This window comes from Tinamus guttatus, unplaced genomic scaffold (assembly GCF_059628265.1).
Source record: "Tinamus guttatus ecotype Peru unplaced genomic scaffold, ASM5962826v1 Tinamus_guttatus_pri_ptg000120l, whole genome shotgun sequence".
Taxonomy (NCBI): Eukaryota; Metazoa; Chordata; class Aves; order Tinamiformes; family Tinamidae; genus Tinamus; species Tinamus guttatus.
The window spans coordinates 249,363-261,634 of record NW_028288654.1 but is presented as its reverse complement, the minus strand read 5'-3'; the positions used below and the strand labels follow the sequence as shown (position 1 = coordinate 261,634).

The 12,272-nt window shown below is 42.5% G+C and overlaps 1 protein-coding gene across 1 annotated transcript in view; it reads right to left on the bottom strand.

Annotated features, from left to right (window-relative positions):
- The window catches only part of LOC104580040 (neuroendocrine convertase 1), a 33,967-nt gene extending 26,007 nt beyond the window's left edge, over positions 1-7,960 (bottom strand). Inside the window, exons 1-5 of the mRNA XM_088521389.1 lie at positions 7,781-7,960; positions 7,038-7,142; positions 3,663-3,773; positions 1,338-1,484; positions 849-925 (exon numbers count right to left, since the gene is read on the bottom strand). Coding sequence (XP_088377515.1) covers positions 849-925; positions 1,338-1,484; positions 3,663-3,773; positions 7,038-7,142; positions 7,781-7,960 — 620 coding nt within the window. The remainder of the gene's footprint in view (positions 1-848; positions 926-1,337; positions 1,485-3,662; positions 3,774-7,037; positions 7,143-7,780) is intronic.
- Between the last annotated feature and the right edge of the window lie 4,312 nt (positions 7,961-12,272).

The window sequence follows — 12,272 nt, the reverse complement described above, 5'->3', positions numbered from 1 at the left end:
CACGGACTGTTCGTGAATCCGATACTGCCAGGGTCGAGCTTATAGTGGATCACGCTATTTGGGAACTCGATTCGCTCCTAGGAAGGCGATCGGACCTACAGTCCACAGACTGTTTGTGAATCCGATACTTTTTTTTGATATCTCCTTCCCCCCCACCACCACTACTACCACTGTGGCTTTCAAACTGCAACATTTTCAACACACTTCCAAAGCTTTCATTGTCTCATCAGAGACATGTAGGCCAAATCTGGTCTGTGTTTTTCTTCAGAAGAGACAGAAAGATTGCCCAGGAAGTGCACGTAACCTCCTTGCAGTGTCTGAACATACGTCACACCTATAGGAGGAGGAGGTCTGAAGCATGAGTTTACCCGCGCATGTGTGCACAGAACTGGAAGTTATTTTGCCATTCCAAAAATTGCTGCCAATACTAGAAAGAAAGCAGTCAACTGCAAAAGCTGACCTGAGGGGATGACCAGAGCTTCCTCTGAGAAACAGTCTCTTCCAGAGCACTTCAGAGGGGATATGTATTCTTTTAACATTCACAGTACAAGGCAGAGAACTAAAGCCAGTATCTGTTTAGGTAGATGTCACTCTACAAACACACATCACGACCTAAACAGATTATTCCTTTCAAATATAGAGAATTTCAGAACTTTAAGGGGAAATTAAAAATAAAGAGTTCTTCATCTGAGAATTTCCTTCATTCCCAGTGTTTGTGCAATGTTATAAGGGCTTTTCCTTTCATATATGTGTCGCATTGGGCATGGACAAATTCTGCAGTTCGATATCTTAACACAAAGTAATAGTTTACTCTTTTGTTCTCTTTAGACAACTGGGAAGCTACTCACTTGTTTTCATTTGTCAGGTCATATCTAGGAAAAGGATCATGATCGTTGTCATTGAAATCATAACTTGCCTTCGGATCCTATATTAAAAAAAAGGAATTAATTGTGAAAAGTAGAAAGTGGACTTAAAATCTTTTAATGAAAGGGGTTTTACAGTCCTTATTAATTTTGTGGGCCTCATGCGGACAGCAATCAAGTCAGTAAAATTTCATAGGCATTAACAATTCCATAAACTTTTTATGGAGCTAGAAAGGTTTTAATAATTCAGCATTAAACCATTGTATACAAACATGCGTGGGAACTAAATTCAGTAAGAAAAAAAAAAGCTACCTCTTTTAAATAACATTCAGCTTCCTGTGACACAGACGAGGTTTCAAACTACACCCAAGGCAAATATTTCAGCTTCCATGATGTAGGGGCTGCCTTACCAAACAGAGAGCAGGCTGGAGTACCTGTATATCCAGTTTACAAGATTTTAATGCCCAGACTTACATAGTTATCATAGATGTCAGTATGATTCCACTCCAAGCCATCGTCTAGTACTGTGATGACAACACCTTTTCCTGTGATCCCTTTTTGCCACACAGGGATAACATGGAGATCCAGTTTGGGCAGCAATGGAGTTACTCTTGTATCTTGCTAGAGGACAGAAAAGGATAACAAACAGGTCAACAGTTTTATAATTTATATTACACAGGTCCAAAGTCAAGGTGCTCTAAATCATCCCATCCTTAACTTGTATTTTTTTCATAAATTTCCCAAAGATTAAACAAAAATGAGCTTGCCCAAACCTTCGTAACACCGAAACTCTTCTCATATTACTTGAAGCTCCCTGAAGACCACCCTGAATAAAGATGATCCTGTACTTATTAGAGATGAGTAACAAAAACACAGGGAATGGTAGGGAAGTGCTAATGATCCTCGAAAAATCGAGTTAATAACCAGATCTACTGATGTTTGTTCGTTTCACCTGATGAGAAGCTAGGGCAGTAACCCACTGTGCAACAAGCTGCATTTTCTCCAAATACACTTTCTCCTTTGAAGTCTGAGCTAGACACAGTAAAATAATTAATGGATAAAACAATTAAGGAAATTGCTTGGTTATGAACAAATGTGCTGAATCACAACTTGCTGTTTACCACCTTCCTTATTGTTCCTGTGGAAAATCAATTGGAAGCATGAATCATCTACATCTCTTTCTTCCAAAGCAAGTTTTTTAAAGAATAGCTCCTAAATGGGTCATTTTTCTGCTCTAATATGAAGTATGTAGCACATATATCTAAGTTAGAAACTTTGCTTACTACCCTATAAAACACAGTTGTAAACGCTAGGATTTTCTTCATTTTTCTTTGTGCATAATTACCTAACTCAATTGCAGTTTTTTTGTATCTTTGTTTCCAACAGAATGCTGTACAAGGCATGAGGTTTAGATAAGAAATATGACTTTCCTTTCCTTTCTTTCTGACTGCTGTGGTTCAGGAAAATTTTTAAGGTATTTTAAGGTTCTGTTCTCTAGAACCCATCAAATAATCACTTTTCTGGTGATGCATGAAACACTTTGAATGGAGTAAAAAACCACTGACATCAAATCAGGCAATAATAGATTTATTATTACAAGTCAAGGGCAATATTTTGGAAGAAAATGTTTAACACATATATTTAATCTGCAATTACAACATATAGTAGAAACAAGTATAAGCATCATGTTCTCTGTTTCTTATGTGGGAAAAGAAGTTGAAAACCACACAAAGCTGGAAAGATGAGCTATTTCTCCTAGAGAGTACATTTCTTTCCTCACAAAAAAGCTTTTTTCTTACTCTATGTGTGTTTGTGTATTTGTCCAATAAAATCACCTTGGAAATTCCCTGTTTCCTATAAGTGGAGAAATAAGGAGAGAAGAGAGCACAAAACCAGTTTTGAAGAAATGTAAAATTATTTTAGATGTCTATTTTCTGTGTTCAGAGGAAGCTTGTAGGAATCTTCTTGGGAATAGTTTATGCTATGCATTTTATATTTCTTTTTCTTCCAACTCAAAGGAAAGAGAGGGCAAAGCTTCATACAAATAGGTCAGACTTTGGTCAGCTTTCTCTAAACCAAACTCGAGAAGAAAAAAAAAATTCAAGAAGTGGGACCAAGTTTACGTTTGAGTATTTCTCTTGGTTTGCTATCCCCATCCTTAATTCTATACCTATTCTAAGCAGAAGGAACAAAACCTAGAATAAAGACACAACGAGATCCCCAGTAGAACAGATATTCATAAAAAAACCCCACAAATTAATAAACAAAAACCCACAAACTATTAACAGTATTTCTGATTTGTCACATACATAGAAACTATAGAGGGCAAAAAAATCCTTTTTATTTATATTTGAACATATGAGCTGTAGAGAAACTCTTCACCTTTAATCAGTCTGAAAAGGGAAAAGGTGCTTGTCATATACATAAGAGATTTTGTTTTCCTCTGGAGGATGCAATATTCACTACCAAATTTAATAAAGAAATAAATGGTCAACTTCAGAGACAATAAGGGAAAACTTACACGACAGCAAATTTTTAAAATTCTTATAAAGTTGGGTTTTAGCTATTTTAGCTACTGCTTTCTAATGTCAAGCACCATGATGAGCAGCAACTGCCTGAATTGGCTACTAGAATTTTTGCACAAACTACACTTTGATAAAAGACAGAAGGTTGACTGCAAATATCATGCATGTATCTTCATCCACTCCGTTCAATGTAATCGCTTTGACACGGCTAAAAATACAGCTGATGATAACTGAAATTCAGCACCCCCCAATCCACGATGAAACTAATTCTTACCAGATACCACTGCTGATTCCACATCGGATCATTGAAAAGGTTTTCTGCTGAGTCTCTCAGGGTGGCACGCTTAGTTCGCCTTTTTTCATACTGCTGTTCTGCCCATGACACCTACAATTATTTGTATAAACATGACAGTTAAGCAAGCCTCAACAGGTTAAAGATTTTCTTAACCTAGAGGGTAAGGGCTTTTCTCGCACAGCAAAATTTTGATACCTAAAGGAAAAAGTAGTATGTTTGATGCTGAGATTATTTACACAGTAGTAGAGAGTACTTAAGGGAAGAGGGCTTGAAGAAATCATAATACTATAATATCAATTCATATAAAATCATTTCAAGTTAACTCCTGTGAATGCCACACAATGCAGGCTTTTCTGTTGAATGTTATCTAAGCCATGGTGGTTACTCAAACAACCAGAACACTGTTTCTTTTCCCTATCTACATTTTGATGTCTCTCTGTGAATGTTGGGAATTTACAGAGAAAGAAAGATTCACTCTGGCTTTAGTCTAGCAGTCATAATGACGCTGTTACTCATAGCAGCACTCATAGACCTTCAAGTCTCCTTCCCAGCAGTGTTTTGAAGTGTGTTCAATTAGAAAGCTATGAATATTGGACTAACTTAATCATTGGCATAATTCCATTTAAGGCAACTGGAAGCCAAAATTATCCCGCGTGTTTTGCTAATGTGTCTATGCACTGAACTGCAGAGCATTTATGCATCAACACAGCCATCTCTAAAGTTACTAGGTTGCATTCTGAAAATGCTTCCAGTTTTGCTCTCCTGAACGGATTACTAAAACTAGTTCAAGTCAAATCCAGATTCTGACACCTTTCTTTAGGCTGTGTGCTCCATCTGTAAATAAGGATAAAATGTTACTCATTGCTGGACTGCTACTCTGACACAGAGCAGGCTGGCGCTTTTCATCCCAATTTTCAGATATGAAAAGCAAACTCAAGTTCAGTAGATTGCCATGATCCTGCAACAAGCCTGAAGTGGAGGATGCCTTTGTATTTAGCTTTTTGTTTTAAAACCCTGAACAGGTTTCAGTACTTTTCTCTACTGTCATCCAAATGTTTTATGGTTCTTACATCTGTCACCATATGATACAGGAATGAGTGACTCAGAAATTATTATAATAAAGAAATGCACTGATTTGATCAAAATACATTTTTCCTAATGAGAGCCTAATGGAAATTAGGTACAAGAACATAAACCCTTAAAAATGGAAGCTACTCTACACAAGTAATTAGAAAGCTCTCAAATCATACTCACTTTGTGACGTACTTGGTGCTAGAAGTAGTACAAATGGACAGTCCTACTAGCCTGAGTTACCAACAGAAGATAAACATATCCCCACAAGCATAAATATTTTAAATTGTTTTACTGGTATCCAAGAGCATACATATTTGTGCAGAAGTTAGAGCAGTTCTCTTTCTTTCCTGCTTACAGCAAAGCTTAGCCTCTTCATCACTTAACGGTAATTAACTTTTGACACCTTCTGTAATTGTTATTTTTGTGATGTGGACAACTGCTCTGTGGGAAATGAGCTGAGACCACCAAGCACATGTCACCCAAATAAGCCAAATGTCACTCAGCAGCTGGACTACATTCAAACTACTCATCTATTACCAAAGGCCTCATGCCAAATCTCCTCCAGGCACTGATACATGAAGTATTGAAAATGATTTTGATTCAAGTCCCTTGCAAGAAAGTAGATTTGGGAGCCAGTGCAAATATTGAAAGTTAGGGAACCAGATAATTACATCCTTTCAGAACATTCACAGCCATTATGTATTTTACAGCAAACACTGGGACAGATATAGGAAGTAGATAAATACTCGGACTGGAGCCACATTTTGTCCCAGCCTTCACACTTAACAGACTGCATAATTCATGAAGGACATTGCTTTCTGTTTGTATACTTACATAATGACATAATTGCATCTCACTCATTCACATAGCTAATTTGTATGCTAGATGGCAAATAAAAGGGAAATTGGAAAAAAATTAGCAAATCACCTGTAGAACTTTGAAGCCATGTTTTTAGGATCTAAGGAAATAAATTTGCCATAATGATTGGCAGTAACCTATGTAACACAATTGCATCTATTCTGCTTATGACATTAGAATTCAGTTATGTTTTCCTGTTTCCCTGTGTAATATATGCGTTCCAGGTAATCAGTCCAAAAAAAGGAGAAACTGCAACCAAAATTCTATTCTTGAACACTGTATTATGACAGTATTGAAAATTTGAACATAGGTTTGGATATTAATTAGACCATTTGTGTTAGATCCTTTTTATGTCCTTTATATATAATTGCCTACACTAAAACTCTGACTTTGAGCATCCCAATTTAGAATGATTTCACCTAACACACTTAGCTGTTAAACCAGGTTTACAATTAGATGGGAATGTGCTGTTTTCAAACGGAATAGGGAAAACAAGGCATTTACTGTATGCCCCCCTTCCTTTGTTCTTCCGTATAAACATGAAATGACATTTGCAATCCTAAACTTCACTCAAATCATTTGTTGTCAAGTGTTTTGTCCTCAAATGACAAAAGGGCTCAAAGTTTGGGACAGCTAATATCTTGATTGTGATTGTTGAAATAATGCTAATGTGAGTTCATTATTCTGAAGCTTACCAGAAACTGTTCTTAGGAGGAGCTGACAGCATTCTGCTCCCTTCTTTAAATTTGCCACCCACCTTGCCTCCCCAGCACGTTTACCAACAGGCTTGTGTATCTCTCAAACACAGTTTCCTTCACCGGTGAATCTACCTTAGAGCACTTAAGCCTTGACAGGATGAACTCCTCTACACTGTGCTCGTTCTCTGATTTCAATGGGATCCTGGAGCACCAAAATACTACAAGCTTAAACCTTGTGATGGGTCCTCTTTGAGGACAGGTTTTAGCTTGCCACTGAAGTGAACATAGCAAAATCTCAGTTCTTTTTCTTTCCTTAGTTTTTTGCAATATTCAGTCACTTGAAATTAAACATAATTTCCATGACCATTGCATAGACATGGTCTAATTAGGCTCACTGTATCTACGGATTTTTACTCTGAGCCCTGTGGTTCCTCATTCATATTTTCATCAGCACACACAGACATGTGAGATTCTAAACTTTGCAATGAGGCAAACCTTAAATCTTAATTTGGAAAACACTTGCAAAAAAAATAGCAAAAGAGGGTGAGATTCTGCCTCTTAATGAGAGAATAATGAAGTATTATTCAACATGAGTATGGATTGCTGAATATATTAGACTTGCAAAATGAGTAAAAATGCCTGTGACCTCATTAGAAAGACAGCAATATGCAGAGAGCATAAAAAAAAGATACGGGACATAAAAAAATAGAAATGTAACACTTACCCGCTCATCATCGGAAAGTCTTTTAGTGATATGAATGGCACTTCTTCGAGATCGCCTTGGATGGCTTTTATGTCTGAATAGGTAGTGATTTTTGAGTGATCCAATCTATAAGACAGAGTCAGACTTTAAATATTGAGCAGTATTCCCCTACTGCACACAAATATCAACCATCATAACCTGTCAGAATTTATTCCATAGATGAAAGAGCAAGACACTAGCCTCTAGATATTTTAATCAGAATTAAAACACTTTTCAAGAATTTCTCACCACAAGCTGTCTGCTGTGAGAAGGAACTAGGGGGAAATGACCTTACTCGAGCTACTCTACTCTTGTAGTAGCCACCTGTATCTCTAGACCTGTCACTACCTATGTGTTATATGTTACTTATGTGTTGAAACAGCCCCATTTCAAAGGCCTCTAGCACGTCCTGAGCTAACACCTGCGGAGCTGGGCACCTGCTGGAGGAGCGGGGCCCCGCCAAGCGCCGTTGGCACCGGACCCTTGCAGGGTGCGGGGAAGGTGCTATTACGCAAAGGCAGTTACTCATCCTTGACAACGCCGACGTCATGACATCCCAAAAAAAGAAAAAAAGGACAAAAGAAAAAAAAAAAGCCCTGAGTGAGGTGTGCCCCGCAGCAACCCCGCCTGGGATGCTCCGCAGGACGCCCCTGCATGGAGGGCAACCCCGCGGGGGAGCCGGGAGTCCGCGTGCAACTTGGCGGCAGTGCCCGCACCGCCCCTACCTGTCCCACAAACTCGTAATCCAGCTCCTCGGCGATGGCCCTGGCGGCGTCGCTCCCCGCCGGCACCTCGGCTGCCCACTCGTTGAGGAACTGCTGCTCGGCGCGGCCGCCGCGGGCCGCGAAGCAGGCACAGAGCAGAGCCAGGGCCACGCACGGGCCGGGCCAGCGGCGCCCCTCCATGGCGGGGCGCCCTCGTTGCTAGGCGAGCGGAGCGGAGCGGCGCGGTACGGCCCCGCGGCGGGGTCCGTGTGCGGCTCGGCTCGGCTCGGCTCGGCTCGGCGCGGCTGCCTGGGGCTGCGCGGCGCGCAGACCCTCCGGAGCCGGAATGTCAATGAGTGTTTACACGTCAAAACTACGCCAGCCATCCTGACGTCAAGCGTACCTGGCCCCCGAGTGGGCTGGTAATTCCCCAGGAGGCGGGCGGGAGGAGCGCGCTAAGCGCTGAGGCGCGCGCGCACGCGGAGCGGCGGAGGCGGAGGAAGCGGCAGCGCCGCCCGCGCCCCGGAGCGGCAACCCGTACCTCCTGCCCACGCGGGGGTCCCCGCGCCCGGCAGGAGGCCCCGCCGGCTCCGTGGTGCCACGCGGCCTCACTTAGCGGCCGCCCCAGATAGCGCGGCCGGGCAGCGCCGCGTTAGGACGGGAGGATGATGCTGCATCCCCGCGGCCGCGGCGGAGGCAGCGGGAGAAGCACATGGGCGGCTGCAGCGCAGCCTCAGCGCGCCCTTTCCGTGAGAGACCGCTGCTCGCGGGAGCCGCCGCGCGCCGTCCCGGCGCCGTTAGGCTACCGTTGAGAGACCGTTGGGCGACCGTTAGGGGCCGGGACCGTTAGGGGCCCCCCCGCCAGGATCCTCAATCCGGCCCGCCGGTATTTACAGAACCCCCCCTGCCCCCCCGCGCCGGGGGTTGGGGAAGAAACCAAGCAGCCGCAGATGACTTCCTGCCACTTAATCCGCGCGCCGGCCTCCGCAGCCCCCAAGCACCCGCCGGGACTGGGCTGAAACCAGCGCCTCGTGCTCGACCTGCCCCTCTCAGGGGGCGCCTCTCTGCTACAAATCGCACCTCCTCCTCCTCCTCATTTCAAGTCCAATTAAACCTGCTCATTAACCAAGTAAAGGAGGAAAACTTCTGCCATCTCCCCACAACTCAAAACCTGTCTGCAGAAAAAACAGCAGTTGCATTCCCAAACAAAACATGCATGGACGTACTAGAAATGTTGCAAAAGGAGTTTCAAATTAGATTTAAAGAGCGAGCTTCGTCTCCATGAACAGGACATAGAGCTTTTCCGGAACCCATTTTCTGTTGACATTGAAACTGTTGATCCGATTTACCAAATGGAATTGGCCGAACTACAGACTCGTGACTCGCTGAAAGATGCGTTCAAATCGAGCAGCCTTACTAATTTCTATGCATCTCTCCCCTCAGAGACATATCATAATCTCAGGAACCATGCACTCCAAATTGCAACCATCTTTGGCAGCACCTATGTCTGTGAGCAGACTTTTTACCGAATGAAACATCTGAAATCTCCAATCAGATCCAGACTAACTGATGAACACTGGCATCACTTGCTACGACTAGCAGTGACAAATATGGAACCTAACGTTGACCATCTCATTAGCCAAAAGCAGGCCCATAGTTCACATTGAAATATTATTTGTTTTTGTTGATTACAATTGTTCTTAATTTTAAATATTGCATTCTTTTTTCCTGTTTTTTTGTGCACTACTACAAATAAAATATGTGCAGTGTGCATAGGAATTCGTTCATTTTTTTCCAAACTATAGTCCGGCCCCCGACAGTGTCTGAGGGACAGTGAACTGGCCCCCTGTTTAAAAAGTTTGAGGACCCCTGTGCTACCGCTTGGCTTTGTCAGAAACACATAACTTGGCACAGACCTGCAGCCCTGCCATGGCTGCTAGAAGGAACAGACAGCGGACATACCTTGCTGTCCATGTCTTCCTGTCAGTTCTATGTTTTTTGGTTCCTAGCAACCCTTTCCAGCAAGTTTTCCCAAGAGAACGGCCCACTCTGCTTTGGGGCAGCCCGAAGCCAGGGCCAGAGACACTGACCTGGGCTCAGGGGAGGCTGGCGGGGTTGCCCTGGCTCACGCGGGCAGCAGAGGTGACCCAGGGGTTTTTCTGCATGCAAGATGGCTTAGAGCCGGGCAGCAGGAGCCTGGAAAATCCAGAGGCTTTGCCACCTCGCAACGGCAGCCATTTCTTAACACAGAAATCGACTGCGAGGTAAGAAACACAGGCATGAAACATTGAAGCTCACAGAGTGAGGAAGCTGTCAGTGAAATAAAAGCATCCCAGGAAGCTATAAAGAGATAAAATTGTATTCCTTCATCTTTGTGCACTTTATAAAAGAGGAGCAATTGTCTCTCTATTGAGATAACTAACGAAAGAGTGAAGATAAGTGGGAAAAGGTCATAATGAAAACCAAAGGCAGGTAAAACAGCGTACTTTGATTTTCTATTTGCAGAAAACAAGCCCAGAATGTTTCAGGTGAACCTCTTTGTTGTATCGTATTATTCTGAAAGAATATTGCTGACATATTGCATAACTAAAATTATTTTTTGTTTCAATCACAAAGCAAAAGCCAGCAAGCAAATTCCTCTCTGATGCCACCTCATACGGTTGACCCATTTGGTTCTACAGAATGAAGCGAAAAACTTTGGAGATTTCTTTCTGTATTCAAATTTAATTAGGTTAAAATCTTGATCATTCTTCTTGGATAAGCTATCAGTCTATCCATGTAGTAAGCCAGAAAAGATGTGTTTATATGGAAGAGATCCTGGCTGCGTAACCGCTTCCCTACACTCCACCCGGTGCTGACAGTGAAAGATGAGCGCAGAGCTCGGCACTGGGGAGTCTCTGCAGGGACAGAGCGCCAAAGCAGTGGTTCATGCGCCGCAAGCCTTGGTCCCCAAGGAACAGCGCTACTGGCAAAGATGGGGACGCTAGTTCGGGGCAGGAAATCAATGCACAAGATCAACCCCGTCCCAGCTGAAGTGTTTGGACTGCTCTATTACGAGCTTCCACAGTTGAGGAGTCGCTTGCAGGCTGCTCTGAGTCAGTTGGCTGCGTGCTGAACAGCTCTGGGACTGGCTGCACGCCAGTACCTTGAGCTTTGCCCTGACCATCAGGAGCTGCTCTGCGCTATCACCCGTTCCGAGCAGAGGCTCGGAGTGACCCTTCTCCCTTCTTTCATCCCTCACTCAGATGCATGAACACAGAGGAGCTGCGCACAGTCTAAAAAAATAAAACCATATGACCATTAATATTTCTACCTGCATCTCACTACAAAATCTGTCTGTTATTAACACTGCAAGATTAATAGGACATCTTACCCAACTGCTAGTAGCCAAATGTCTCTTCAAGGTAAAGTTCAGGTTGTATAGTATTAAAAAATCAGTTATGTAAGTGTCAGTATCTTACAGATTTTTACTCATTGTCTCGGAAAGATCCAATTTGAGATGGTTAATAACACTTAAATGGGATTTTGCATTACAGGTAGCTTGAATTTCCTACGTCTGAGCACTAAATTTTACAACAGCAGTAGCTGAAAACACAATTTGGTGCTAAAGTAGATGCAGTAGCTGGTATAGTTTAATTATTTAAATATTAAAAGTGCCATGCTGCTTAGCTTTAATTGGGCTCTAGTCAGAAGATCACTCTCAAAATCCACTCTTTTTCGGGAACACTATTTCTTTTTCTCTCTTTCTACAGGAGCCAACACTAAAAAGTAATTGAAGGATAGTATAAAAGATGCCATATGTGTAGGCAATCACACAGAATATGGGAAATACCTGTTTTTCCTTCAATTGCAGCCTGCAAACTCATGGGGCATGTTTATTCTGGGGGCATTACATTTGCCTGTGTAATAGCGTATAGCACATTTTTGGTTTTACTGCGGGCAAACACTGAGAACAGCTAATCGTATCTGAATAAGTGAAAGGCAAACATGCCCTCCCAGCCATACCTGCGCTTAAATAGGGGCCTAATGACTCCACGCTGCATCCACTTGGGCAAGCAGGAAGCAGTTGCCAACAACCTGCCATTTGTAGCAACCTGGCTCACTTCGTTTGCTCTAAGTCTCAAAATAATTCAACCAAAAAGCATGGGAAAATGCATGGGCAGAATGGCTCAAGACCCAGGAAGGCCTGATGATAAGCAGCAATACTGCAACTATTAGGAGGAGGCAAAGTCTCCCCAAATTAAGATTTTACTTCTGGTCATAGAGGGAGGCAGGGCGGCAAGTTCCTTTTAGGCTTGCTTATAATCCAGATGGCAGAAGTGATCAAAACAAAGGAAAAAGTTTTAATGAAATGCTTTATCAATTTCATTTAAAAATATAAAACTCCACATTTTTAATTCTACATTTAGGGTAATACTTTTAGCAATATTTTACTTACAGGAAAGGGCCTTTTCTGTCCTCATTTACAAGTTCTGCAATAAATCTCTTGCGAGGGGTAATAAATTCAAAAATT